Source organism: Pelodiscus sinensis, chromosome 4, assembly GCF_049634645.1.
Source record: "Pelodiscus sinensis isolate JC-2024 chromosome 4, ASM4963464v1, whole genome shotgun sequence".
In the NCBI taxonomy this organism is placed as follows: Eukaryota; Metazoa; Chordata; order Testudines; family Trionychidae; genus Pelodiscus; species Pelodiscus sinensis.
In genome coordinates, this window is record NC_134714.1 from 97,091,494 (window position 1) to 97,117,161 (window position 25,668).

Here is a 25,668-nt window from a genome sequence, read left to right on the forward strand (position 1 = left end):
AAAGTGGATCTTTGCTACCTGCTTTGAATGCCAGACTAATAAATATATACTGAATTTCCAAAAGAAAACTTTGTGTTTAAAGAAACAGGCAACAAAATTAAAGTGCAAACAAATATGAAGTTAAAAATCTGTTACCAACACAGTAACATGGTGAACTATATTTTAAACTCAAGGATAAACAGCAATGAAGAGTGATTATTTATGTTCATGTATATAAAATCTACTAAAGAATGCTAGGTATGGCTATAAGTGTACCCTCTTGTTTTCACAGGTTGGTGTGTGCCTCACAATAGCTCTCCTTTTGGCCCCTGGCAGGGAGTGGTAGGGGTAAGGATGTAACTCTACATCATGCTCTTACCTCATATGTAGGGAAATATAGGGAACACTGACCATTTTGTTCTCCATGAAAAGACTACTGAATCTGGGGTCTTTGGGTGACTAAGTCAACCCTGTTCTGCAATATCTGAGTTTGTTGCCTAAGCAAACCTGTGATGTTCTGGTCTGTTTCCCAAAGAGCCTTTGTCCTTTTTCCTTTCCTGCAGCAATCTTTCTCTCTGTGTGTCTCTCCCCTCTATTCTTGGTCCTTCTCTATGACCCTAGTCATATGGTCCGTCTTTCTCATCCTGATCAGGATTAGGCATGAAAGGTATCTCTTTCAAGAACATCATCCCAGAGGTTGCTGGTTAAAACAGACAGATGCATCATTACATTTAGTCACAGTGGACAGGGAAAGATGAGTATCAAACAGTGTTCTCTGTAAGCTTTGCATTGTGCAGCTACTCAGGGGAGATTCAAATGCCGCCTAGCTGATTAGCAAAGCATCCACAGATAGGTTCTGTTTCTGTTGGTGGTGCACATTCACACATGCCTTGGAACACATACCATTTTATTGTACACATGGATGGAAAGATCCATATATGGATGGAAAAGATTAGAGGGAACATTGGTCTCAGAACTCCTATGAACATCTTTTAATAAAAAACGCTAATTGTCACTTTAATTCTGGAGCACCTTGTTGCTGTATCATTTGGCAGATCAAATCCTAGTGAATCCAGACTAGACTAACAGAAAGGAGGGCGAAAGCATGTTCTATTGCACAGATATTTTAAATGATAGGCTTCATTCCTCATGTATTGGTATAGGGAAAGTGCAGTGAACATTAGCAATATTTTCAGTCAGCAATGATTTTGGATGATAGCTCACTCCAAATGGTGACAAAGGTACAGAGAACACAGCTACTACTGCCCTTTTGAAGCCACCTGGGCCTGTAGGCTGCTAGCCTGATTACTGCAAGCATGCTAGACAAACTCCTTGCAGAGTGGTATGGGAAAGTTTCCTATTGCAGGAAAAGACAGAAGACTAGAATTCTTACAAATCTTGGAGAAAGAATTGGAGAATATCTCCATGAAAGTTTATTGAGGTCTCTCAAGAGGATAAAAGTAACATCCCTACAGAGATAAACAAAGTACTCTTCATGACTCCCTGTCTATATCAACAACCCAAAGAGTTGGAAGTGGACATACAGCCTATTTCTCTTTGTTGTACCTCAAATTAGTGTCTTGTGCTTGGACAAATGTGGATTGTGTAATCAGACTGCCATAGTGTTTTTTTGCATTTATTCCTATTCATATTAGTAAAGCAATCAGAAGTTAATTACTCAATTCTGTAAATTTGAAATTTGCAGATTGGGTGGCCTGCATTTTTGAATGGGGAAGAATGTTGGGGGAGGAAGGAAAGAGAAAGAAGGGGAACAGACAGCAAAAACAAAAAACTCACCATGTACACACTCATTTGAGCTTCCTTCCCTTTATCATCTGGCTCCTCTGTGCTCATCTAGTGGACTGGTGTGAACCCATTGGAGTTTCCAACTGCTTCTGGCATGGTTTAAATCTTCTGCCATGTCTTCTCCTTCCCCTTTACTGTTCATAACAGAAGTCTCTGCCTTGGGGTCTTATGAAGTGTTCACAGCCAAATATACCATGCAGTTCATTATAATAGCAGTAGCTCTCTCGGGCAGCACCTGATTTCTTGTTTGCCATCCTAACCTTTTGGTGAAGTTCCTTCACTATCACTCATCCCTGTTGTTACCCCTTTCTGCATCCACTGTGCGATCTGCAATTCCACAGATGTGCTTGCATATCCTCTTTTCCCTAAGAGTCAAGGAGATCTAAGATTTCTTGCCTGCTCCACTTTACCTACTACGTCTCTGAGGGAGGTCACTCTGAAAGTGAACTGGTAGGAATGCTTGCCAAGAAAGGTGGGCAATGAAGAAAAGGCATTTCAAAAATATTGGGTGAGTTTTGGTGAACAGGCAAGGCGAATTTCTTTCAAGGGCAGTGAAGTTCAAAATTGTGACAGAAGCAAACACTGTCGTTGGAACAAGGGGATTGTGGGATAGCTGCTAGAGGACTGTTAAGTAATATAGTGTCTGCACTCCAATTGCATCAACTTAAGACTGTATTGCTCAGAGATGCAGTGTTATTGCATCAATATAATGGGATGCATGTGTCAGTGGGAGACAAATTTTACTGTGGATGTGCATAACTAGGTCAACCAAGGTCAACTTATGTCAATCAACTTTGTAGTGTAGACCAGGTCAAAGTGTCTCAGAAGGTTAAAGGGCCTTGCACCAGCTACCTGCATCACAGGAGAGGAAGCATGATCCACAGAGTTGCTATATCCCAACTTGTGCTGATGTGAGTAGAGGGAAAAAGCCTTAGTTGTTCCAACACCCTCTCTCATGTCATCCCATCACCCAAGCAGGCATAACTGTGCCTGTGTATTGGGAATGTATGCTGTGCTGGGTATCAATCTGGTGCAATTTATTCCTTCAACAGAGCATCAGGGTAACGTGTCAGGAGATTGAAACAATACACTCTTCCTTACTTTATACTTGTGACAAAGCTAAGATTGAGCTCTCTTGGATAGAATTGCTCAATCAGTAACACTCAGTTTTTGTAACAACTGCAATTGTATTAATAACTTTTATAAATTCACAGTTTTAAAATATTTGTACCTTCCTTTTGTTCCTTGAATTGTCTTTCATCCTTGTTTGTATTCATTGTTAAATCTGTAGTTAACAGTGTAGTTCTTCCCCTGTGGTTAATGGGAAAGGATGATGCAGACCATGTGTTATGACTTCTGTTCTGTGTCTTTGCAATATATAATGCTGTGCAGTACTTCTTTGGTTATATTTTTCAGAAAACATTTTTCCGCTTCCAGTATATTTTGTAGTATGCAAAATGTGCTATCTGTCTTATTTTACTCTAATGTTGGTATCATTTTATAACTGTTCATTTTATTCAGATATTGCTACTACTTTGCAGTGTTTCTTTAGGTGGAGTGAAATGTCTTCCCTACCTTTTCTACTCTATGTGATTTTATTTCATCTTCTCAATTTAGGAGCTTCCAGCACCTATACTTGATGATGTCCACAAAAAACAATTGGATGAGGAGGAGTCAGCCGTTATATCTAAACAGGACTCTCGAGAATCAATGAAAATAGCCTGGCGCTACCAGAATTTACCAAAAATGGAGGTAAATAGGTTTAGTATTATATCTGGCTTTATCCTATACTTTGAGAATAAGAATGAAATTCACTTGTTCTATAAGTATGGTATCTGAGTAGAACCCAAACTTTGGAAGTATTTTCAAACTGTGCTAAAAGCTTGCCTTGGGAAAGCAAACTATCAGTCACCAATTCATATCTTGATTAGCAGTGATACAGTGAGATGAGAAATTGAGTTTATTATGTAGCATGAAATCCAGATGTATTTAACAATCATTTGAAAAGAAAACCAGAAAATTAAAATAGCAAAATACACAAGGCTGGTGAATTTATCATTCGGGCTACTTTTAAAATCTGGATAATGATGTCTATATTGTTTATACTGAACATTTTTCTAAACTTAGTTATTCATAGGTGATATGCATAGGTTGAATGAACAGTACTTATTAGATACTTCTAGTGAAAATACTTTATTGACACAAACTGTTGACTTGCTTATCCATGTGCATAATAAGTAAGCACTTGAGATTATATCAGCTTCACTGTCACTGGAAACTAATTGCTTTGAAGGTGGCATGTAAGACACAAGTCACTTGTTCAGAGTTTACAGCTGTTAGAATTTTGTGAATTACATTTTTCCTTAAGCTAGTTATTTTCTTGTTTAGTCTAATAGTGCAGTCAAACCTTACAAAAATTAAAGTGTTTTGAACCATACAGAACAACAGACTTCTTGTTTTGTGTGTGCTGTTTGGCTTAAGTATTTTATATACTCTGATTTAGATGCATTCATAACTGTTTAGTAAGTTAGCCATATTCTAAAAAAAATTGGAATGTGACAAAATGATCTTACAAGTCTTGGCATGTTTGGTTTCTTCTGAAATTGCATAGACGTAGCTTTAGATTTTGTCAGAGAAGACTTATATAGGGTGACATGCCAAATCAAATAGCCTCTAGGGTGATCATATAATCTCATGAATTTTATTCATGTAGGGCTTGTTATATACTCTGAACCATTGCAAAATATAGTTTGTGTTTTATCCAATAATATAAACTAAATTAATCATACACTGATATACAAACAATTAATTGTCATTATTTCAACACAAAGGCTACGTCTATTCTGCAGCCTTCTTCCGCGAAAGCTTATGCAAATGAAGCGTGGAGTAGAATACTACTGTGCTTCATTTGCATAATTAATTAGCAGCCGTTTTTGCACCAAGAGGCTTTTGCGCAAAAAGGAGCGGTCTACATTTTTCAGGAAAAGCGGATCTTGCACAAGAAGGGTATTTTGCACAAAAACGGCTGCTAATTAATTATGCAAATGAGGCATGGCAATATTCTACTCCTCACTTCATTTGCAAAAGCTTTTGCGGAAGAAGGCTGCAGTAGAGACATAGCCAAAATGTCCTGGCTCTAACAGAACAAAAGTGGAATATAAATAACCCAAAACAGGCTACTCTGTCCAGTAATATATTATTTAATAGAACACTATGCACTTGCCATTGATTATCACAAATGGCATTTGCATGTTGAAAGTTATAAACTAATAATTGTTTGATCTAAAACAACTGTACAACCTTATAAGACAATTTTCTTAATTATGAAAACATTCTAAAACTGTATGTACTTGAACAATGGTCCTCAAACTTTTGATGTTGCACCCCCCCACACACACCTACACACACACATACCACCCATAATATAATCTGTCTACATCCTTCCCACCAGAGTTGGGACTGGGAGTAGACCTGCAGTTGGAAGCTGGGGTCCGAGGCTGAGACTTCAAATAGGTCAGAAGGTAGGCCAGCAGCTGAGGCCCAGAATGCAGCTGGAGCTGGGCCCAGGAACACAGCTATGGTCTGGAGCTGGGGTCTGAAGCTGGGGGTATGGTTGGAGGCAGGAGCAGGGCCAGGGATGAAGTAGAGCAGAGGGCAGAGTAAAGCTGGGTAGCACTCCCTCTCCATCATTTGTGGAGACTGGCCCAGGCCCCAACATGGCCCCCAAACTTTCCTCCTCCTCCCTACAGAGGGGATGTGCCTCACAATTTGGTGATATCTGTACCAGTATGTTTGTTGGTTTTAAAGTAAATGCTAAATTGCCAGAAATTATATGACATCAATAAGACTTAAAAATAAAGCTATAGTTGTTAAATAATTGTTGACTGTAGGTAATGTCATAGATCAGAAATATTTGATGTATTATTGATGATGCAATGTACAGTTATTGGCTATTTGGAAATAATAACTTATCAGCATCTGAATCCTTCCACTAATTTTAATACACAGTAAAAGCTTCATCTGACGTGTTTGGGGAATCAGAGAGGGTGTCAGTTAATCAAATATTTTGGTTAACTAAGAGTTACATTTACCAATGGAATACCCATTTTCAAAGAATTAGAATATAATAAAATTAATGAAACCAATCCAGTAGAAACTGCACTGGATTGGTTGGTTTCTTGAAGCACTTAAATGTATACAGGCAAAGTTTTCTATATAGTAGGTTATTTTATGGTACTACATTTCACTATGGGCAGTGCAATGGGCACAGCCATATCAATAAAAATATATTTAACACTAAAACTATACTAAACATAATTTAATTTTTGATCATTCAGAAGGCAATTCAGGGTCTTGCAGTGCCTCAAGGTCATATATTTATCAACATCAATTATCATTGTAAGTGTAGGTGAAGACTAGGCTGAATCTGTAATGACCCTATTTACATATCTTGGAAGTTGCTTTTTTGAATAAATCTCTATCAACTCATTTATTTGTCTTTTGCATAAACGTAGAATGCAGAATGCATAACCTCCTGGGCAATATACTACAGGCTGAACCTCGCTAGTCCACGATTCTCTGGTCTAGCAATATCTGTGGTCTAGCATCATCAGGGACCCTGTGAGTGCTTCAGGGTTGGCGCACTCATGTAGAAAAACCAGCAGAGCAGGATCACAGATGTTGCCAGACCAGAGAGCTTGGCCAGTGGTTTGAAGTGGCAGCTGAAGCCAGAGCCCAGCAGTTGGGAACAGAACCTGGTGGCTGGAGCTGGAGCCTGGCCACAGCCTGGGGGCTGAGGCAGGGACCTAGAGGCCTGTAGCAGGGTTCAAAGACCAGTTGGAAGGAATAGAGCTCAGTGACTGAGCCCAAGGCCAGGAGATCAGCAGAAGAGGGACCACCATTAACCTTCCCTAATCTGGCAAACTCCCTGGTTTGGGACTGTTCAGTCCCTGAGGGTGCCAGAGAAGGAAGATCCAACATGTTTTCCCAGTTACTAAACTGAAGATTTGCATTGAGATATATCAGAAATGTCAGTTAATAGAACTTTCTGGTTAATAAAGTGCCGAATAGCACAGCCTTTACTGTACTTAGTAATAGCTGTTAAATATTTCAGTTTTCATTAATTCGTGTTTGTTGACTGATTAGATATTTTTGACAAAATAAAATATTTTTTAAATTATTTTCCAGCCAACTTTAATGCTTATATTTAAAATTATATTTACAAATACAGGTTGAACCTTTCTAGTCTGGCATTCTCTGGTCTGGTGACATCCGTGGTCCAGCATGATTTTAGTTGTCTGGATGTTCACTTATCATGGGTGTGGCCAAGATTGCCATGATCCCATAAAGTTTAAACTGTAGGTTTTTTAAATAGAGCTCAAAGTGTGTCAGCTGAAAACTTCGCTAGTCAACATTTTTTTTTTGGTGAGCCATAAATGTTGAGTAAATTTGTCCTGTTAGTGTTCTGATAGTTAATATAATTTGTAGTTGTAAGTAACCAAAGAGATTTCTGTTGTGGAGATGGCTCAGTTATGCCCTTTTCCTTCCTAAAAGCAGGTTAAATAAGCTTTTTTTCCAGCTCATAAATGTTTCTTATTAAGTATTGTGTTTAAATTAGTAGTCCTGTCTTGAACAGTGTATAAAACATGTGTTATATATTCTGAATATTATAAATGCACTGTGGATTTTTATAGGTAATCAGCCAAAAAGAATTGGATTCTAGGTATATGTGCTGCATGCAGTTAGCAATTTAGAAGATACTTTTATCTATATCCAGGGGTACAATCGCTTATACTCTTGTTAAAAATGCCAGGTGTAGTCTAATTTGCAATTTAAAAGTATAGTGGTTTTTCCTCCTTTTTTGTTTCAATTAATTGCTTGTGTTCTTAGGGCAATATATAGACTGTCACAGCATGAAATCAATTTTCTGCCTTTATTCTCCAAAATCTGAGATTTCTAGCACATTAGTATTGCAATTAGAAACATTAACAGCAGGCAGTAGCATAAAAACGTATTCTGCTCACTGATAATTTAGTGTATTTCTCCTCGTGCAGACACTTTTGTAGGAATCCAGTAAAGAACTGGTTTGAACCTACAAACCAGAAATAAAATTGCTCACACAGATTTAAGAGGAATGAAAAGTCTCAGTCTCTTTCTCTCTTCATGGCCATTCTGCTAACACAGATTATTCATGCTTACTTGATTCAGGTGGGCTTTTTGCAAGCTTCCCCACTAGGGTTGGGAATGTGGTACATTGAAGCCTATTCAAAGTTTCTGACATAGACTGAGCTTTTATTGCATGGTGTTTTATTATAGCCAAATCCTAGTCTCCACCCAGTTTGTAGGCTCTGTGCTCATTCTTTTGAATTAAGAAAGGTTATCACCTACCTTAATCCATGCAGCAGTGTGGATTAAGGACACCAATGTGCCTCAGGATTCTCAAAGAGGATCCTGGAAACTTGTTGTTTCTTCTTTTTTGCTGTCTTTACTAAACTCTATTGGGCTTCAGTGAGGATTTGCATCTGAAATGGGCGGCCTGGAGCTTTTCTCAATGAAGACATCAGATCAAAGTTCAGTTAGTCAAGGCCTTTCTAAAACATTAAGGGGGTTTGGACGTCCACAATAAAAAGATGAGCCCTGGCAGAGATTGCAGTAAAAACATTGTGTTCTGTAATCCGGATAAAGGATAGATTATAGGCCAAAGAACAGACCCTTTTTAAATTGCTTTCAGAACCCACATACTAAATAACTTTACACTTTACATGTAAATATGTATATTTTAATGTAATAGTATGAGTTTTATTTTGTGATTTAGAAAGCAATTTCTAGTAAGTAAAATTAAAGCCCTAGTTTTAAAGAGCTCACTGGTTTCTTGTGAATACATTAAATGCTTTAGATCTTTTATATAATAAGAAAATGGCCTATTACTAAAGACCAAGGACTTCTTAAGACTTAAAAAAAGACCGCTTGGTTTTTTTTCTGTGTTTTTAATTTTAGCATTTTGAATTCTCTGATAGCTAATTCGCCCTAATATGCATTTCATTTTCAGGTGTTAATTTGGTAATTCCCAAGTATAAAATGTAAATAATTAAGATAGTTAGTTTTAATTAAATTGTGGTTGTAAAGTGTTTTTAAATATGAAACAAGAAATAAAAACTAGGAAAATGCTGCAGAAGATTTCCTTGAAAAAAGTCATAATGACATTGTGATACTAACCAGGTTTGTTCTCTGTGTGTTCAAAGTTGTTTATGTTTATTTTAATGAAAAAACTATGTCTTAAGTTTACTCCTTTGAGACCTGTCAAATCCACAGAGTGATTGGAATAGGAGCTAAATTATTTTCTGGTTTTTATTTAACAATTCAGTTTGTAAGTTCCAGCTACAGTACTACATTTTACTCTTTGTTACACCTGTGAAATCTAGTTTTCCGTGAGGGGGACACAAGTGTAATTTAGGCCAGAATTTTCATTCCTGATGACAAAACATACGTCAGAAAGAACACAAATTTTCAGATGTTGGGTTAAGTGTGGAGTATTGGAATTTTTAAAATAAGTAAATAAAAACTCATTCTTTTTTGTGTTTTTGGTAAAATGAGGCAAAGTTTTATGGAAGCTATTGACAAAATATAATATCTCCTCATGCTATTTTTAGTCACTTCTCAGGATGCATCCACAAGTGCAAATCAAAATGCATTTTCATTTAATTTAATACTTCTGATTTTTGCACAGATGAATTTTTCAATCTGATGCACACAGTGTTATGACTTTCAAAATTAAATCTATGTTAACTTTACACTGACCATTGAGCATGTTTAAAAACTACTTAGTGCCAACCCTTGGCCTAAGTCACTGAATTTATAGTTAGGCTATGTTTATACTGGTACTCATACTTGGCTGTTTATACACTTGTGCATGCTTTGTACACCAAGTGTCTGCATATATATCCCAGGCTTTGTGCATCACAGGGACATAATATAGCAGTCACTTTGCTAGGTGGTGGTTGTTCTGTCCACTGACTTCACATATTTACATATCTCTTGTTTTTACCTTCCATAACTTTTAAAGTTCACTATAGCTATTGACAGATTCTTTGTTATTAATTTAAGCCTGAAGTCATGCTTAAATGAAAAATTATAGTTTTCTAACACAGGTAGAGCAAGTTATTATGTTTTTATGACAAATAATTTAATGAATTATTATAATGAGTATAGAATGTTTTCACAGGTCAGTCCAGCAGTTTCTGCACGGTTTGGTCACTATTATGATTTATCTAAAACATTGTCTCCAGAGCTACTTCAATCCAGAAAGTGGCACCGCTTTTTCCTTCCTGAAGAATTGTCCTTGCAGTCTGAAATAAAAACTTGGTAAGTTCTTAATTTATATGTCTATTTTTAGTTATTTTTATACAAGTTAAGGGAAAGATTGTTCTTAAAGCTGCAAACTAGTTTATTATTAACTTAAAAAACAACAAATGGTCTGGTAGCACTTTATAGACTGACAGAACATGTAGATGGTATCATGATCTTTCCTGGGCCCGGCCCACTTCTTCAGATGACCGGAGTTTTGAGTTTAGGATGTGCAGACCCAAAATAAATAGGGGAGAAGGAAGAAAGGGGAAGGGAAAAAAGGAAGAGGGTGGGAGAGGGTAGGAAACAAGGAGCACAGGGTATGAAAATATCAAAGGGAAAAACAAGTAGGCTTATAGGTAACCTATAAGCACCTAAAGATTGGATAGTTAAAAGAAGCAGATATTTATTATTGCCTGTAGTAATACAAGTACTTTTAAAATCCTTTCATTGCTTTGGAAAACCACAGCCTAAATGTTTGCAGTCAAGGAGTAATATAAAACAGAATATGAATTGGATTCCTTTTAACCATCATATTCCTGTAATGCTCAAAATGAAAGGTCTACCAATACCTTAAATTTCAAAAAGAAATCTGAATTTGTTGTCCAGGCTGGAAATTCATAGATGTGTCGGTCAAGCATAAATAAAATGAGAGAGACCAGAAATGAACAGTCATTGCTGTTGACTGGAATATCTTTTCTATTGTATCTTTCTGGCAGTGTCTTAAGCTACTTCTCTAATGTTAAATATAGATTAAGTAGTCCAGCTGCATATTCAATATGGACCTTTTGATATTTTTATCTATGCGCTTTATAAACTTTTAGGTATAGAGCCAAGTCTTGAGAAGTATTTAAATGTTATATTTTTAAAAACAGTGAGGCACAATACAAAACATGATTAATAAAAGAAATGCAATATTTCCCGGAGTGCTTTTTCAGAAAAGTAAACAACCCAAAGACTTCTATGTTTGTTGATATCAGTGTCAGTATTATATGATCAAAGGTCGGTGGTTTAAATTTAGACAGGCTTTCAGGTTCTAGCTGTACAAATGTACACTTTCAGGAGTCGGGGCAAATTTAAAGTGTTATTTCTATAGTAAACATTTAACGTAAGTAACATACAATGTATAATAGACCATTTGATTGGCAAGGGCCAAAGAATATGGTCACGGAATGATTGGATTCGGCTGATTGCCGAAGTGGGGCTACTTTGTCACCTAGCAGATATCCCACACTTCTTGCACTGCTCCACAATATGTCACTAACTGGGATGGCTTTTGTGCCTGTAAATCTGTAGATACGAAGTATTTGTGTATTTTTATTTCTAATCTGAGTAAGCAATATGTTGGGACTCCATGAATAAAACAACTCTTATCAAAGGATGCATTGTTTGTGCAGGAAAAGGTGCACATACACATACCAGCCAACTGTGGCCTTGAACCTGACTCTAACGGAACTGGCCTTAATTGAGCTTTAATTGGCCACTGTGAATTGGAGAGCTTCATGGCAGCATTGGAGACCTAAATATAAATACATGTTCTTCTTTCAGAAGTGTCCCTGTCAGTGCTCCACCTTAGGTGTTTGGGGTGCCATTGCACCTCTAGTCGGTAAATTTAGGTAGCAGTGCCCTCAGTAGGCTGTGCCTACTGGGCAGCCAGCATATGTCGGTGTTGCTACTCCACAGCCAACTGCCCATTCAGTTCCTCCTCTGCTGCTGCCGGCTTCAGTCAGAACTAATAGCTGCCCTCCTGATATTTTTCTCAAACTTCTTATATTATACTTGTTGTTAGTAGTTGTTAATAGTTGTTAGTTATAGTGTTAGTGATATACAATCAATCTAGTTAATTTTTTTCTTACTTGTTCGGGCCTTTTTCCCTTTGGCCATTTTTTTCTTCCATGGGATGCCTGGTTGCCGAGGTTTCAAACAGTGCCTGTCCTACAGGCTTTCCATCCCAGTCGCAGAAGGCCACCAGCAGTGTGTTTGTACCGCTCAGGTTATGCACCAGAAAAGCCAGGGAGCTCCAACTGAAGCTGCTTCTCCTGGAAAATGCTGTGTGACCAGCCTCGGACCTTGAGTACTCCACACCATCCAGACAGCCTGCGGTGTTAGAAAACGCAGTTCCCTCAGAGTTGAGCACCAAAGACTCCATTTTGGATCATCAGACCAAGAAGCGAACTCACTCATCGTTCAAAGCTGATTCCCCCTCAAAAAAGCAGGCACCACCTCAGAAAATGCCCTCTGTACTGGCAGCCCCCAAGGTGCTGGGATGAGAGGCACCGAGACCCACACACCTAGACACTCCTCTCCAAAGCAATCATGCCCACATCCTCAATGGCAGCCACCACAATGGTTGCCCCACTGGTGCCAGATGGCTCATTGACTCTGAGGGGAAAGAACCTCTTTCTAAGCCTGGGTGGGCCAAGCCCAGTTCTGCCCTTTTAAATTCCTGGAAGCCAAGGGGCGGGGTAAGGAATATAGAAGCCCATCCTAGGAGCTCATTAGGATCCCAGCTGCTAGAGGAAGCAGAGGCCTGCTCTGAGCTCCCAAGCCAGGAGGGCCATGAGGACCTTGCAGAGGCTGAGGACTGGCACAGACCGCCGGACCCCTGCTCCAAAGAGGAGATCTTCTTCACCCTGCCAGAGAATACAGACTATGATGACCCCCAGGCCTGGCAGCCAGTATGGAGCCAGGTAGATGACAAGGAGGAGTAAGGAAGTGGCCCCGAGGAAACCAACGACTGTCAGGCTGATCTTATAACACTTTAGAATGTGTCACCAGGTTGTGAGCCAGATCCCTGCGGATCCCAGTGGCAGCCAGGGCTGCCACTGCTAGGGCCTTGGGCCAGGACATGGTAGAGTAGGGAGGGCTCACATCCCCCATGCCATCCCACATACCAGGTGTCCGTCTCACCCTCCCCTCTCTTGCCTGGGGAACTGCGTTTGTGTTCCTGCCCTGCCCTGAAGCAGGGCCTGGGCCTTACTGACTGGGACTGCTTTTGTGTTGCTACCCACTCTAAACCAGGGCCTGGGTTTTACGAATGGGGGAACTGCTATTTATTTGTCTTTATTTCCTTGTCCTGCCCTGTACTCAGGGCCCGGGGTTTGAAGGGGACGATTGGATATGGATTTACAGGCCTGAGCACAGGTCAGGGATCCAGGACTCAAGTCAGATGGCTTACACATTCACATTAAGAATAAGGATTTTATGATTATGGTGACCAATAACTACTTAACCAAAAGATAAGTTCTCCAAGGCAGGTAAGTGCCTGGAGGCCTGCACTGCTGCTGAATTTAGCGGTGGATAAGTGGATGTTTTAATTCTTCAAAGCTGCCAGATCTGCGTCTTCCAAAAAATTGCTGTGACTGAAGAGCTGTAAAAAGGGGGAAGGAAACCGATATCCAGAAGTTCTTTTTTCCCTAAATCTCTGCCTTACTACTTTGCAAACAGAAACTGCAATGTCTTAAGGGGCATGTCTACATTAGCAAGATCAACTGTCTGGAGGCTGATCTTCTAGCATTCTATTTAGTGGGTCTACCGTAGACCAGTTAATTGAACTCTGAGGGCAGCCCCTGCCATCAACCAATACTCCTCGTTCTGTGAGGAGTAAGGGAAGTAAACAGGAGCACATGCTTCCATCAGCCTCCAGCCGTGTGGAGGCCGCCATGGCTCGGCTTAAGGTAAGCCAACTCCAGCTACGCATTTTGTGTAGTCGGAGTTGTGTACCTTAAATCAACCTGCCTGGTCTAGTGTAGACCAGGCCCAAGTCATCAGCTTCAGTGATTAAATTTTGTGTGATGCTAAAATCTATAGCAAATTAGCACCTGAGAACATCTTAATTTTTTTTGAAATGTGAGGATACCTTTACACTTGATTTGGGTTTGTGACCATATAGTAGTTTCCCTAGAACTAGAAGGTGTAAAATGAAGAATACTTGGGTACAGGAGTGCAAGCATAAGCAAAAGATCCTTCTCTGCTTTGTTTCAGATACCAATGTGATACTATATTACAGGATAAGTGCTTCAAGACTGTGTTTTTTAATTAGATTTAGACCTCTGGGGATAGTCCATGTGTATTGTGGGACATATGAGTTCGATTTTTTTAGCTGAACATTTTACTGAAAGAGTCGGTTTCATAATTTGTTTGCCAGTTAGTCAGATCTGAGTCTCATTTTTCTGTGTACTTTAGAATTTTCAGAATAACTCAGTTTTGGTCAGGTATAATCTTTGTGACATAGGTGCCATGTCTGTACTAGCATATACTAGCATTTATGTTGGCAAAACTTTTGTTGCTCAGGGGTGTGAAAAATCCACACGCCAAGTCAGATAAGTTTTTCTAGCATAAGTGCTGGTGTGCACTGCACTATGTTGGCAGAAAACACTCTCCTGCCTACATAACTGCCTGTTGAGCTGATTTTATTATGTTGAGCTGGCTCTCCCACTCTGGCATAATGCAGCTACACAAGTGCTCTTACAGGATACATTTACACTGCAAGTTTATTTCGGAAAAAGCTATTTTGGAAGATATCTTCCAGAATAGTTTATTTCAAAATAGAGCATCCACACTACAGGGAAGGCTCCAAATTAGTCCAAGGCAGGCTCCCCTAATGTGGATGTGCTACCTTGATTCAGAGCCCCAGGAGGCACTGGGAAGGAATAACTTATAATGGCCCTGGTGAGGAGCTGTTTCGACATAGTAGCAGTACACATACACCCTCTTCCGAAAGAGCTTTTTCGAAAGAGGCGTTATTCCTCAAGGATTGAGGTTTACCAACATCAGAAAATGCCCTCTGTTATTTTGATTTCCTTTTGAAATAACACAATTGCTGTGTGGATATTAGTATTGTTTTTCTGTAATAATGTCTGTAATTCCGGAATAACGGTGCAGGGTAGATGCACCTACAGTGGCACAGCTGTATTCATACAGCTGTGGGGCTCTAAACTTGTAAGTATAGATATGTCTTTAATATTACTGATTTGTTTAAGCTTTTATATATATATATATATATATATATATATATATATATATATATATATATATATATATATTTGCACTCCAGTTGTTTTTATTTTATTTACTAGACTTACAGGGGCTGCAGCAAATTTGCTAGCTACTAGATGATGCTGGTCCAGGGATCAGCTGCTGGGTGGAGGAACTTGTAGGGAATGGTGGGCTGATGGATGCTGTTGCATTGTTTAACCATAGATTGCCAGGCAAATTACTGAAATGTTTACTCATTTTCTCTCTTATCTCTTCTCCCTCTCTCCTTCCCTCCCCCCAAAAAATCTCACGCCATGCTTAGCCTCAGGAAATATCCACTTAGAGATGTTGAGAAGCCAGTTAAGCAGTGGTGGCTGCAAGACCACAACAGACACTTACAACCTTTTAAGAAGCATTACCATGGAGCAGTGGGGATGGTAATAAGGAAGAATAAGAATCTGGAGAAGGGCAAAGTGGGGTGAACAAGAGCAGCAGTAGGTGTGCACAGAAATTTTCTTCCCATGACCTTCAAACTTATGCGCCTTGGGTTTTGTATCTAATGCATCTGAACACTTTTTCATATATCCCAACCATACTCTTACAATCTGACTCCCAGTTTAAGGTCAAACTTGAGACACTCTGGCAAAAGGAATTTTGCACCATCATTGCTGGTGCTGTACATATTCTGTTGATAAAGGAGAGATTTCAGTTTCAAGTAAGTTAACTCTGGCATCTTTCATAGGTCTTTAAACAACTGAATTAGAATTTTTACTTCAGTTCTCTAGTACTGCATTTGAACTTGAATAACCTTCAGTTCACCTGACATGTTCATAGGTTATACTCATTCTTAATAATGTATACAAAAGGCATTGCTTTAAGTCCTGCATTTACACATTATTTCACACATTCTTTAACCAAAGATTTTTTAATTTGAATACTTCAGATTTTTCCTTCTCTCGTTCATCAGAAGTCATTCGTATTCACTAACGATGGTAAGGCAGATCCCAAACCAGTTTAATTACTGCCAACTATACCAAAATTCTCAATATACCTACTTTTACAGAAACTCAGCAAGTTTACATAGTATTTTCTGGGTAATATTCTAGTGGGAGGAATCCTAATTTTGTTAGCTGAAACAAGGGTTCCAAATATTCTCCAGTTGAAGATTCAGTCTCGGATATTTTCAATAGGGAACAAGAGAGTATTGATCCCTTATACTTTTAAACGGTAATTCTTATACAGGTTTATATTTTTACTCCTACTGTCAGGACCAGTATTTCATAGGATGGCCAAAAAATATCCTCAAAAAAAAACCCCAAAACACCAGACCAGCTGAAAACAGCCCACACTCCTGATCAGCTAGACTATGACCTCATTGGTCCAGAAGGTGAAGATGGTGTTACAGACCTTGTTAAATACTTCTAGTGGATTGTCACCAGCATTTTGTATTGGATCAGACCTTGGGATCCCATGTACTTCCAAGCTAGGTGGTCTTGAGAAGAATCCAGATGCTGTTTCAAACTCTGTGCCTATAAGCATGCTCCTGGCTACAGATCCCCTGTTTGGTATCCTTCTTTGAGATGTGGGATTTTACAGTCCAGCTGCGTTAGGGCTTCAAATCAGTACTGAGCTCTGAAATCTCCTAGTTGCTTTTGTGCCCTTCTCCAGAGTTCCACCCCCATGGGCACTCCAATTTATAGCTAATTTTTCAGAGACTACATGACAGGTAGAATAAGGAACAAGAGTTTTTCATAGGCGTTTCTGAAACCATAGTAACTTTTACTGTCAAAGAATACAAGAGCTACAAATCTTTAGCAATCTAGATTTCAGTAAAACAAGACAAGCTTATATGATATTTCCCTAGTCTGTGTTTATTCCATCATTTGAGTCTTTAGGTCCAATCTGTGCCTGGCTAAGAGGCCTTTGTTTTGCAGTGTTCAGCTGTTAAGAGATAGGAAACCAACACAGATCTTCCCTTTAAATAGGATTTCAATCCTTTTTATTTTCTGTTCAGTTTCACAGCCTCCAATAGTTGGTTAACTAGGGAATCTCCATCCTCTTGTAGTCCAAACTGGGATGAGTAGTTTCCATTCGGTGTGCTACTTCCTGTGGCCATCCAACTGTTTAAAGGATGGTTTCCTTTGAATACATAACAATCATCTTTGATGACTTTTGTGTTATTCACCTCAGTATGATACCAGGCATTACAATAAGCTCACCCATTGCAATTCTTGACATCTTAGCTACACTAAATGAAGGTTACAATCTTCAAAATGACGGTTACAGTGTCAAGAATAGGATACAGTTTGATATAGAACTAAATAGCCCAATCACAAGTGTCACTTCAGTTTGTCTTATAAGGCTCCTTATATAATTTGTAGGGCAAGGGCCCTGATTGGGTAATAATAAACTCAGTAACTAAAGATTCCTTATTAGTTTATTAAAACCATACATGAGTTGTAAGGAAGTGAAACCTAACTTTGACATTTAAATTCCAGAGAAGAAAAACTGAATTCTATGGAAGACTGTAATTAGCACTTTTTTCCAGGAAGCTTCTCACTTTCATTCGTGGCACCACATATGATATCATCAAATTATTCCTCTTGTAACATTATCACTTCCTTTATTGCTTATAAATTCATGTTTCTGTTGACAAAGTCAGGTTGTCTTACATCTAAAGCTGATTTGATTGTCCTTCCTTACAAGAGAAAATACCATATTTGGGACACTCTACTTGGTCTTATGAAATATTTTATCAAAAAATCTTACCTGGCCCTCTGACAGCTGTTTGTCAAAGGAAGGGTAGCAGGTGTCTAGATTTCAGTATGAAGACCATTCCTTTGAGCTCCAGGTTTTTTTTTAACATTTCCATTGTCTTTCTAGAGCAAAAGAGGTCAGTCCAGCTCAAATACTGCTCACTGGCCTCATCATGAAGAGGCATAGGTACATGGTGTCTTTATCTCCCTAATGGAGCAGCTGCAAAGCTTTGCTCTGTCATGAACATGCTCAAAATAAATTACTGGGTGGTAGGTACAGTGGTTCAAGGTTGTTGAGAGTCTTGGCTTCCTTCTCCTCTTGTCAAAGACAAAAAAGGACTCCTCATTCAAAAGGAAGATGGTTGAGTACAGTCAACTGATAGAGATCAGAGCAGTACCAAAAGCAGGTTCAAGGATGTACTCCATGTAATCTGTGCCATGAAGATGTCCAGTGTTTCACTGATTTTCATGGGTTTTAAGAATGTTGACTCTGTTTTCTCCAAATATGTTCCTTCTGGATAGAGAACCTTTCTTTGTGTTCAGCTGGCCAGCCCTGGAAAGTCAGTATTGATGATCAACTTATATGCATGTCCCAATTCTCTCAACCTGTCATAAATTCCTGTTTTTTTCTTGATTCTGTTTCAGTGCTCATAGTTCAAGACTATTACCATTAGTCTAGCCACAGTGCCATCTATGTTGATCCCAACTACAGTTATCAGATTAAATTTGTTCACTGCAACTGAGATTATCATTCTCTCATGTGCATAGTTTATCCACATAGTGTGCAATCAGACCTACTGGGGTGGTCTGTGTCTTGGGAAATGGTTACTCTGAAATGGACTTAAGCATCATGGTTTACTAAATAAACTGGAAGTTCCACCATAGTACAGTACTTTAGTGAAAAAGACTAATGCATCTCTTGGATGCATAAACCAAGGAATGTCAAGTAGGAAGGTAATATTACCTCTATGTACAGTGTTGGTGTGGTCATTACTGGGGTACTCTGGGGGACTAGTAGTCCATCTATATTTTCTCTTACCTAGTCTGCAAAATTGCTGGTGATTTGTTTTAGCTAATTTAACATATTTCCGGCATTTTAACCCCAATATTTTAAAAGGATCTATAAATAATAATCAATGCAAGAACCTGCCTATGCTTAGGAATTGAAGATAGAGATTCAGTAACATTATATATACAATACATTTGTCAAAACTAATACAATTAATAGCATATAGAAAGAGGGAAGATGTTATAGAAATGATTTAGTTGGAAATTAATAATATTTACCTACATGTTTACATGTAAAATGTATTCACATAATTTAAATTTGGAAAATGACTGATGACAATTTTAACAAAATATATTAAGTTCACTAAAATTGGGCTTTAAAAAAATAGAAGTATTAAACTCTAATATGTGATTCATACACATATATTTTACAGGTGATTAAGCATGAGGAGTAAGAATCTTTTCTGTCATTTTAGATACACATCTTGTAAATACAGCTAATGCCAAAGCATCTCAGATTAGGCAAAAATGATGCAGACTAGTCCCAAATGCCAGTTTGACAATATAAGATCATTTTCTGTGTATTCTGCATGTGCAATAAAGTTAGAAATGTGTAAAGGAGCCCACAAACAAATTTAAAAGATCCTGACATTTTCTTTAATTTAGCCATAAAATACACAGTATGTGCATAGTTACTGAACTACTAAATATAGAGGGGTAAATCTTGGCTCCATTGAAGTCCGTGGGAATTTTACCATTGACTTCAACATAGGCCACATTTCATCCACAGTATACACTAGGGACACAGCAAAGTGCTGAGCCTCCTCCACTTCCATTGTGACCAGAGTAGGAAGCTGCATATAGAGGTCATGTTTCCCTTTACACATTTCAATGTCTCCTTTGGGAGGCACCCCTTCACAGTTTGAGAACTGCTGGTCTAAACCAGTTGGTGTACGTTGTACTGTAACCTTGTGTTTCATTACTAGATGCTGCTTAAAAAAATTGAAGTGTCAGCTTTTGTTATGGATAATGTTACTACATTGCTTCGGTTTTTCCAGGTATATTCACTTCCTGATTGTTTCTTTCTGCCTTTCTTTCACCCCTCACTCCAACTGAAGTTAATGTTACTCAAAAGAAGAATAGTAATAGAGATGTAGCTGTGTTAATGTTACTCAAGAGAAGAATGTTTGACTGACTTTTATTTGCAAGAGTTCATCCTGAATGCTTCAGAGCAGAATATATTTGTAAGAAAACTGTGATGACTAAGTGATGTCCTGTTAATACAGGTTGATCCACTCTGGTCCAGCCCTCTCAGGACCTGACAGGTGCCGAACCAGAGAATTTACCAAGCCATGGAAGGTCAATATTGTAATGAGTAGGTCTCTTCATTTTTATTTCACTGAGGCAAATAAGTGGAACAACACTTGCAATACTGCTTCATAAAGGATGACTGTACTGATACGCCCATGTAAACTTATGCCCAACCAAGGCTTCTCAGCTCTCTTCATAACAAAATGTTAATGTTGTTACACAATTTTACTGTATTGGCACAAAGAAATAAGTAGATAAAACATCAAAATCTTGCTTACGCTTAGTAGCGTTATCAGCACTTTCACTGCTTCCTGATCTTTTTAGGGATAAATTAGAGCTAAATAACAGCATGGAATGCTGAGAGTGGGCACTGGTGACTATAAACAAACTTTATGGCCTCAAGGAAAACTTGGCTTATACCTATGATAAGTTGACAAATCAGCTAATTAAAATCGTGCCAGACCAGAGAACCTGTAGGGTCAAAGTGATCTTGTGCCTTGCTTCGCGATTGGTATGCCATAGAAAAGAGCCCTATTAATGGGGGAATGCCGTAAATATGAGAAAATGTGTAGAATTTTATATGTTAAATAGGAAATAGGGATGTAAGAGTATAAAAATGTTAAAATGGTTAACTGATCAGCATCAGCTTATCTGTTTCCATTATGGTTATGTTGGCTCCTGGCCCTGCTCCCACAGTGTGGGGCAGCAGCAAGCTCCCCAGGAATAGGGCTGACAGTTGGGAGCTGGAGAGCATAAGCTGGTTCCTGGTGTGTGCCGGTTCCAGGTGTGCACTGGCTCCGGCTGCCGGTCCTGCCCTTGGGAAACCAGCTGTTGCCCCATGCTGTAATCTTAGTGGTTACATGCTGCAGGGCCCGCAGCACAGCCAGCTCCCCAGGAGTGGGGGTGGCAGCCTGGGGCTGGTATGTGCTTATAGGTCGCTCCCAGCTGCCGGTTCTGCTCTCGGAGAGCTGGCTGCTGCCCTGTGCTGCAGGCTCTGTATCCCTCCTCACATAGCTCAGATGTGGGGACGATTTGTCTGGGTCAGCAGGGGAAAGAAAACCTTTTGCCCCTTTAAAGATTATACTCACAACCCTTCCCCATGGGAACTTCAGATCCCTGTGGCTTATTAGTTGGACAGAAGAGTACAACATGTGCTATTTGCCTTTGGGTGCTTAAGGGGAAGGCTTATAACAGTGGTTTTCAACTCGTTTCAGTCCACGGGCCACCAGGCCAATCAAAAAATTTTCGTGGACCACCACCTTTTTGAGATGTGATAAAAAAGAGCAGACGACAAACATTTTGGTTTGAAATTTATTTCTTACTAACAGAGTTTTGGTGCCTGCCCACACCATGTGAATTTGGACAGTGTTCCTGTGGACCACCGAAAAAGTCACCATGGACCACCAGTTGAGAACCACAGGCTTATAAGCTCTAGCCCCTGAACAGAGGTGCCATTCTGCACCAAGCTTCCTCTCTCCTCACCTTGGGGATTAGAATAGAACTGGGGTTTTAGGTCTATGTGGGGGATTTTATATTCCTCTCAAGAATCTAAAGATCCATGGGTAGGCTAGGTTTTAAAAGACAGGGTTTTTTTTTTTTTTTTTACAACTTGGCAGGTGCCCAATGTAAATATTCATTCAATAAAGGGTTATGTTCCCTGATAAGTCAGAATTGTAAGAAGAGTAGGAATCTAAAGAAGGTGTGAATGCAGTCAGGACTTCTAACGTCTGCTACCACAAAGGGACAACAACTTCTTCAATCTGCATACCATGGGGAGTTGTTGGGATCCAAGAAAGGATACTAGGACCAGGTTAATTGTTTGGGGAGCTTGCAGCAGCCGTCCACCAAGTGAAACAAAGTAATGGGAGAGGCTGGTGGCACTCTCTACCAGCTGGCATGGATTTTAAAAGAAGGGTTACCTGCTTCGGATGAGTTATTCCTGGGTAATTCTCAGATGTGATAATTACTGAAGTTGTAGGTTTATAAAATTGCATTCTTATTATTCAATTGCATTCTTAGTATTCCCGTGGTGTCTGGGGCAAAGAAACATTAAGACATCTTTGAGAGAAGTCATTCCTTATTCAGTCACCAAAAAGAAAGTATGTCCTCCTCAGCACTTAATTGTTCGCTCGAAACCTGTCTGTTAGCTATGTTCACATACATTCTCTGAGCATATCATCAACCTGCAGCTTCTCATGAGGTCCTACTGTGTTCATTTCTACCATGTGCATGTAGGATCATAAGATGTGGGATGTTTCAAACTCCATTTTTTATGGTTTAATAAAAAGGAATTAAAACAAAATGGTTGATGAATCTGTTATCTGTATTGTTAATTCAGGTAACACACTTCTTTAGTATTGTGTGTCCAGTTAAAGCTACTAGCATATTGTTTTGCTTTGAAAAGATATAAAATATATTTTGGTAATTAGGGCAAACAGAAAATGTAAGCTGCAGCATTACATTTTCTTGAATTTGCTGTCTTCAGAATGTATGTCCTCAGGGAAAAAAAGGTAGATAGACTTAAATTTATGTACAGCACAATTTTCCAGATACATTTGGCTAAAACAGCTTAAACTGTCTTTCCTAATGGAGTCTACTTACAGATAATAAGCCTATTTTTCATACCATTGTTAACTTAACCTTTGTTAAATGCTTAGAAACTATCAATAGGAAGTCAGAGACTTCGTTGTAACCAGGATACCTTCTTGCCAACTCCCTGTTTTATCAGTTACTAGATGGCTAAACAAAAAAGGATAAGAATGAACTGTTTAAACCCATTATCATAATTAAACAGAGTTTAGTAACAAAGCTAAAAAAAGACAATTTCGAAATAAAATATATCATGTTTGTGGCTTTAAAATAAGATGCTAACCATTGCCAGAATGATCATGTATTTTGTTATGGAGTAACAGCATTTAATCAGTATTTTTCATGTCTGTAGTATAGTGGGCTAGTTTAACATCAGACAAACTATATTTTACACAAGCAAAAGAAACTGTTAACATTCAAAAATTAGTTAATATGTAGACTATTTAGCTTTGTTTCTCATATTTTTACTCTTCTGTGAAGCTTTTCATTTCAGAGCAGTAATTGAGCAATTAATAATATTTTTAATTTTTTTAATGCAGCAATGCACCACTTATGAGTAAAGAAAGTGGTTACATGTAGTGTTGACAATAGAAAGAAATTACATTCATTTTCCATAAGTTTTATTGAAAGCTCCCAATTCATTGTTTTCTCATACACATTGAAAATATCAAATCATGATGGCAAAAGGAACAGGATACCTTCATTGAGTAGATAATGGTGTCATGAATAGGTAGTGATGTCTTTCAGGCTATGAATAGAACTGATGCTAGGGAATGGCTGACTGGAGTTTATCCACAAAATTTAACTGTCTGTAATTGTTCTATTTTGGTTGAGACTGAAACTTCTGCATAAGATGGTAGGTGGCCTTTAGATATTCCTTATATAGACAGCATACTGCTGAAGTTATTTACAGTTGTGCATTTCATATGCAATATTGAAGTATCTGTTGAAACATAGAGTAACTCAATTGATAATATTTGAATAATTGGGGACTATGAAAAGGGTTGATAAAAACAGCCAAAAACTGAAATCTAATATTGACCCAGGCGAGAAACTCTTACCATCTAATTATATATGAGAATATTATAAAGTACTTTTTTTTTAAATGGAGTTACAGAGGACATTACTATGAATCTGCTATAAGAACTATATATAATAATGTATGTGCAGTGCTAGCTTGAAACAGTGTTTTGTTTGTTTAAAGAACTAAGCATATGTTTGCTTCAAGTGTGTTTTATATGCTCCTCACACGTGCGCACACAGTTTATTTTCCTTCCTTAAATATGTATACACAGCTTGAAGTCAAATTTAGTTAGTTAAATTTCTATTCAGATATATATTTATATATATTGTGAAATACATTTAGCATTAAAATATTGTTAACCTTTACTAAACCATAGAAGTAGCCCAATGCTGTCAAGCTAAACAAATGTTAAAATTAATATAGAACATGATCATTGAAAGTCAATAGCATTTAAGTTCCTAAAGCTGTAAAGGCACATGTTTAACTTTATGCACAATGAGGAGTAGTTCTGTTGACTTCATTAAATTTAAATTAAATTAGAACTAATCAGAGTGCATAAAGTTAGGCCACAATCTGTGAAGACTTACTCTTATGCTCACTTTAAAAATGGGAATTAGGCTCTTGTGAAAGTTTTACCCTGTATCTTCCAAGTAATTTACAAATTAATCCTCACAACTCCCCTGTGTGGTAAATGGAGAAGAATTGTTATATTCTTAAGAATATATGATAAAACTATATTATACTAGACTGCTATATATTTTTAAGCATGGACATGGTATAAAAATAATACAAGGAAAATAAAACTACACAGAAATTACTTTTTAATCTATTTAAATTGAGAGGGGTTAATCATTATTTTTATTATGATTGTGGTATGTATGAAAATTAAAATGGTAGAAGATGAGCTCAGGTGATCAGGATATTGATCAGGTGTACTTGGAATAGCAGTTCATTAACTAACTGTTAATTATATGAGATTACTTCTGAAATGCTATGGTGATTTCATATTTTAAATTGCTTATTAAATCATTAATTTTCTAGGAGGTAAACGAGCATGACATTGTCATCTTAATCTCTGCAGATTTTACCTTTCATATGTCATCAGGGCACTTAAAACAATCACAACTGGCTTTCTAGAAATACTTTATTAACATCTAGTTTATTCAGAGAGGAATAATTGCATCTGCTTAGTTTTTGTTGCTATTGTTGTTTTACCATTTTCAGGTTCAAAATCTGGATCTGTTTAATTTTTGTTTACTTTTTTGTAAGACTAATATAGATTCATAAAAAAGTATCAAAATGTTTATTAAATTATCTTCTCACCAACAGTAATATGACCTGCGGTTACACCAGGCTGCTTCAATCTATCCAGAGGATCATATGCCAGGAAGGGTTTGATGGATCCTATCCCCAGGTACTGAGCACTTCAGTGTCTTCTATAATCATGTAACTAATGTTGTTTTCAAAATTCTCTCTAGGGTTACACATGAAAGGTCTTGGAATAATTAACCACGAACAAGCTGTTTCTAAGCATTGCTGAAGTAAACAAGTAAAGTAAATACAGCGCATAGTTCATATGTTAATGTGCATTTGGAGTTTTACTCAGTTCTCAGTGGATACGGGTAGACTGTGCAAATTAATTTTAAACCAGTAATTACAAAAGATATACTATGGTAGTAGCTACTAAAATAAGTTGCTAAATATAATGAAACTAAGCAAAGTGTATTTTCCCCTGTAGATTTTTCAGATAGCTGTTTTCACAATATGGAGTTCAGGAATAATTCACAAAACTATTGAGAATTGGAAGTGTATTCCATGCTGTGAGGTTTGGGATTTGTTGGTAAATTAAATGGCATGCATCTTTAAATAACAAGA

The 25,668-nt window shown here is 38.1% G+C and overlaps 1 protein-coding gene and 1 long non-coding RNA gene across 6 annotated transcripts in view; one reads left to right on the forward strand and one right to left on the reverse strand.

Annotated features, from left to right (window-relative positions):
• LOC142829183 (uncharacterized) overlaps positions 1-25,233 on the reverse strand; it is a 71,388-nt gene extending 46,155 nt beyond the window's left edge. Inside the window, exons 1-2 of the long non-coding RNA XR_012903580.1 lie at positions 25,117-25,233; positions 11,985-12,225 (exon numbers count right to left, since the gene is read on the reverse strand). This is a non-coding gene — a long non-coding RNA (uncharacterized LOC142829183). The remainder of the gene's footprint in view (positions 1-11,984; positions 12,226-25,116) is intronic.
• The window catches only part of ELP4 (elongator acetyltransferase complex subunit 4), a 345,800-nt gene that overhangs the window by 79,309 nt on the left and 240,823 nt on the right, over positions 1-25,668 (forward strand). For all 5 annotated transcript variants that reach the window (XM_014576421.3, XM_075927788.1, XM_006128898.4 and 2 more), the window contains exons 4-6: positions 3,403-3,537; positions 10,007-10,146; positions 25,123-25,207. In XM_014576421.3, coding sequence (XP_014431907.2) covers positions 3,403-3,537; positions 10,007-10,146; positions 25,123-25,207 — 360 coding nt within the window. The remainder of the gene's footprint in view (positions 1-3,402; positions 3,538-10,006; positions 10,147-25,122; positions 25,208-25,668) is intronic.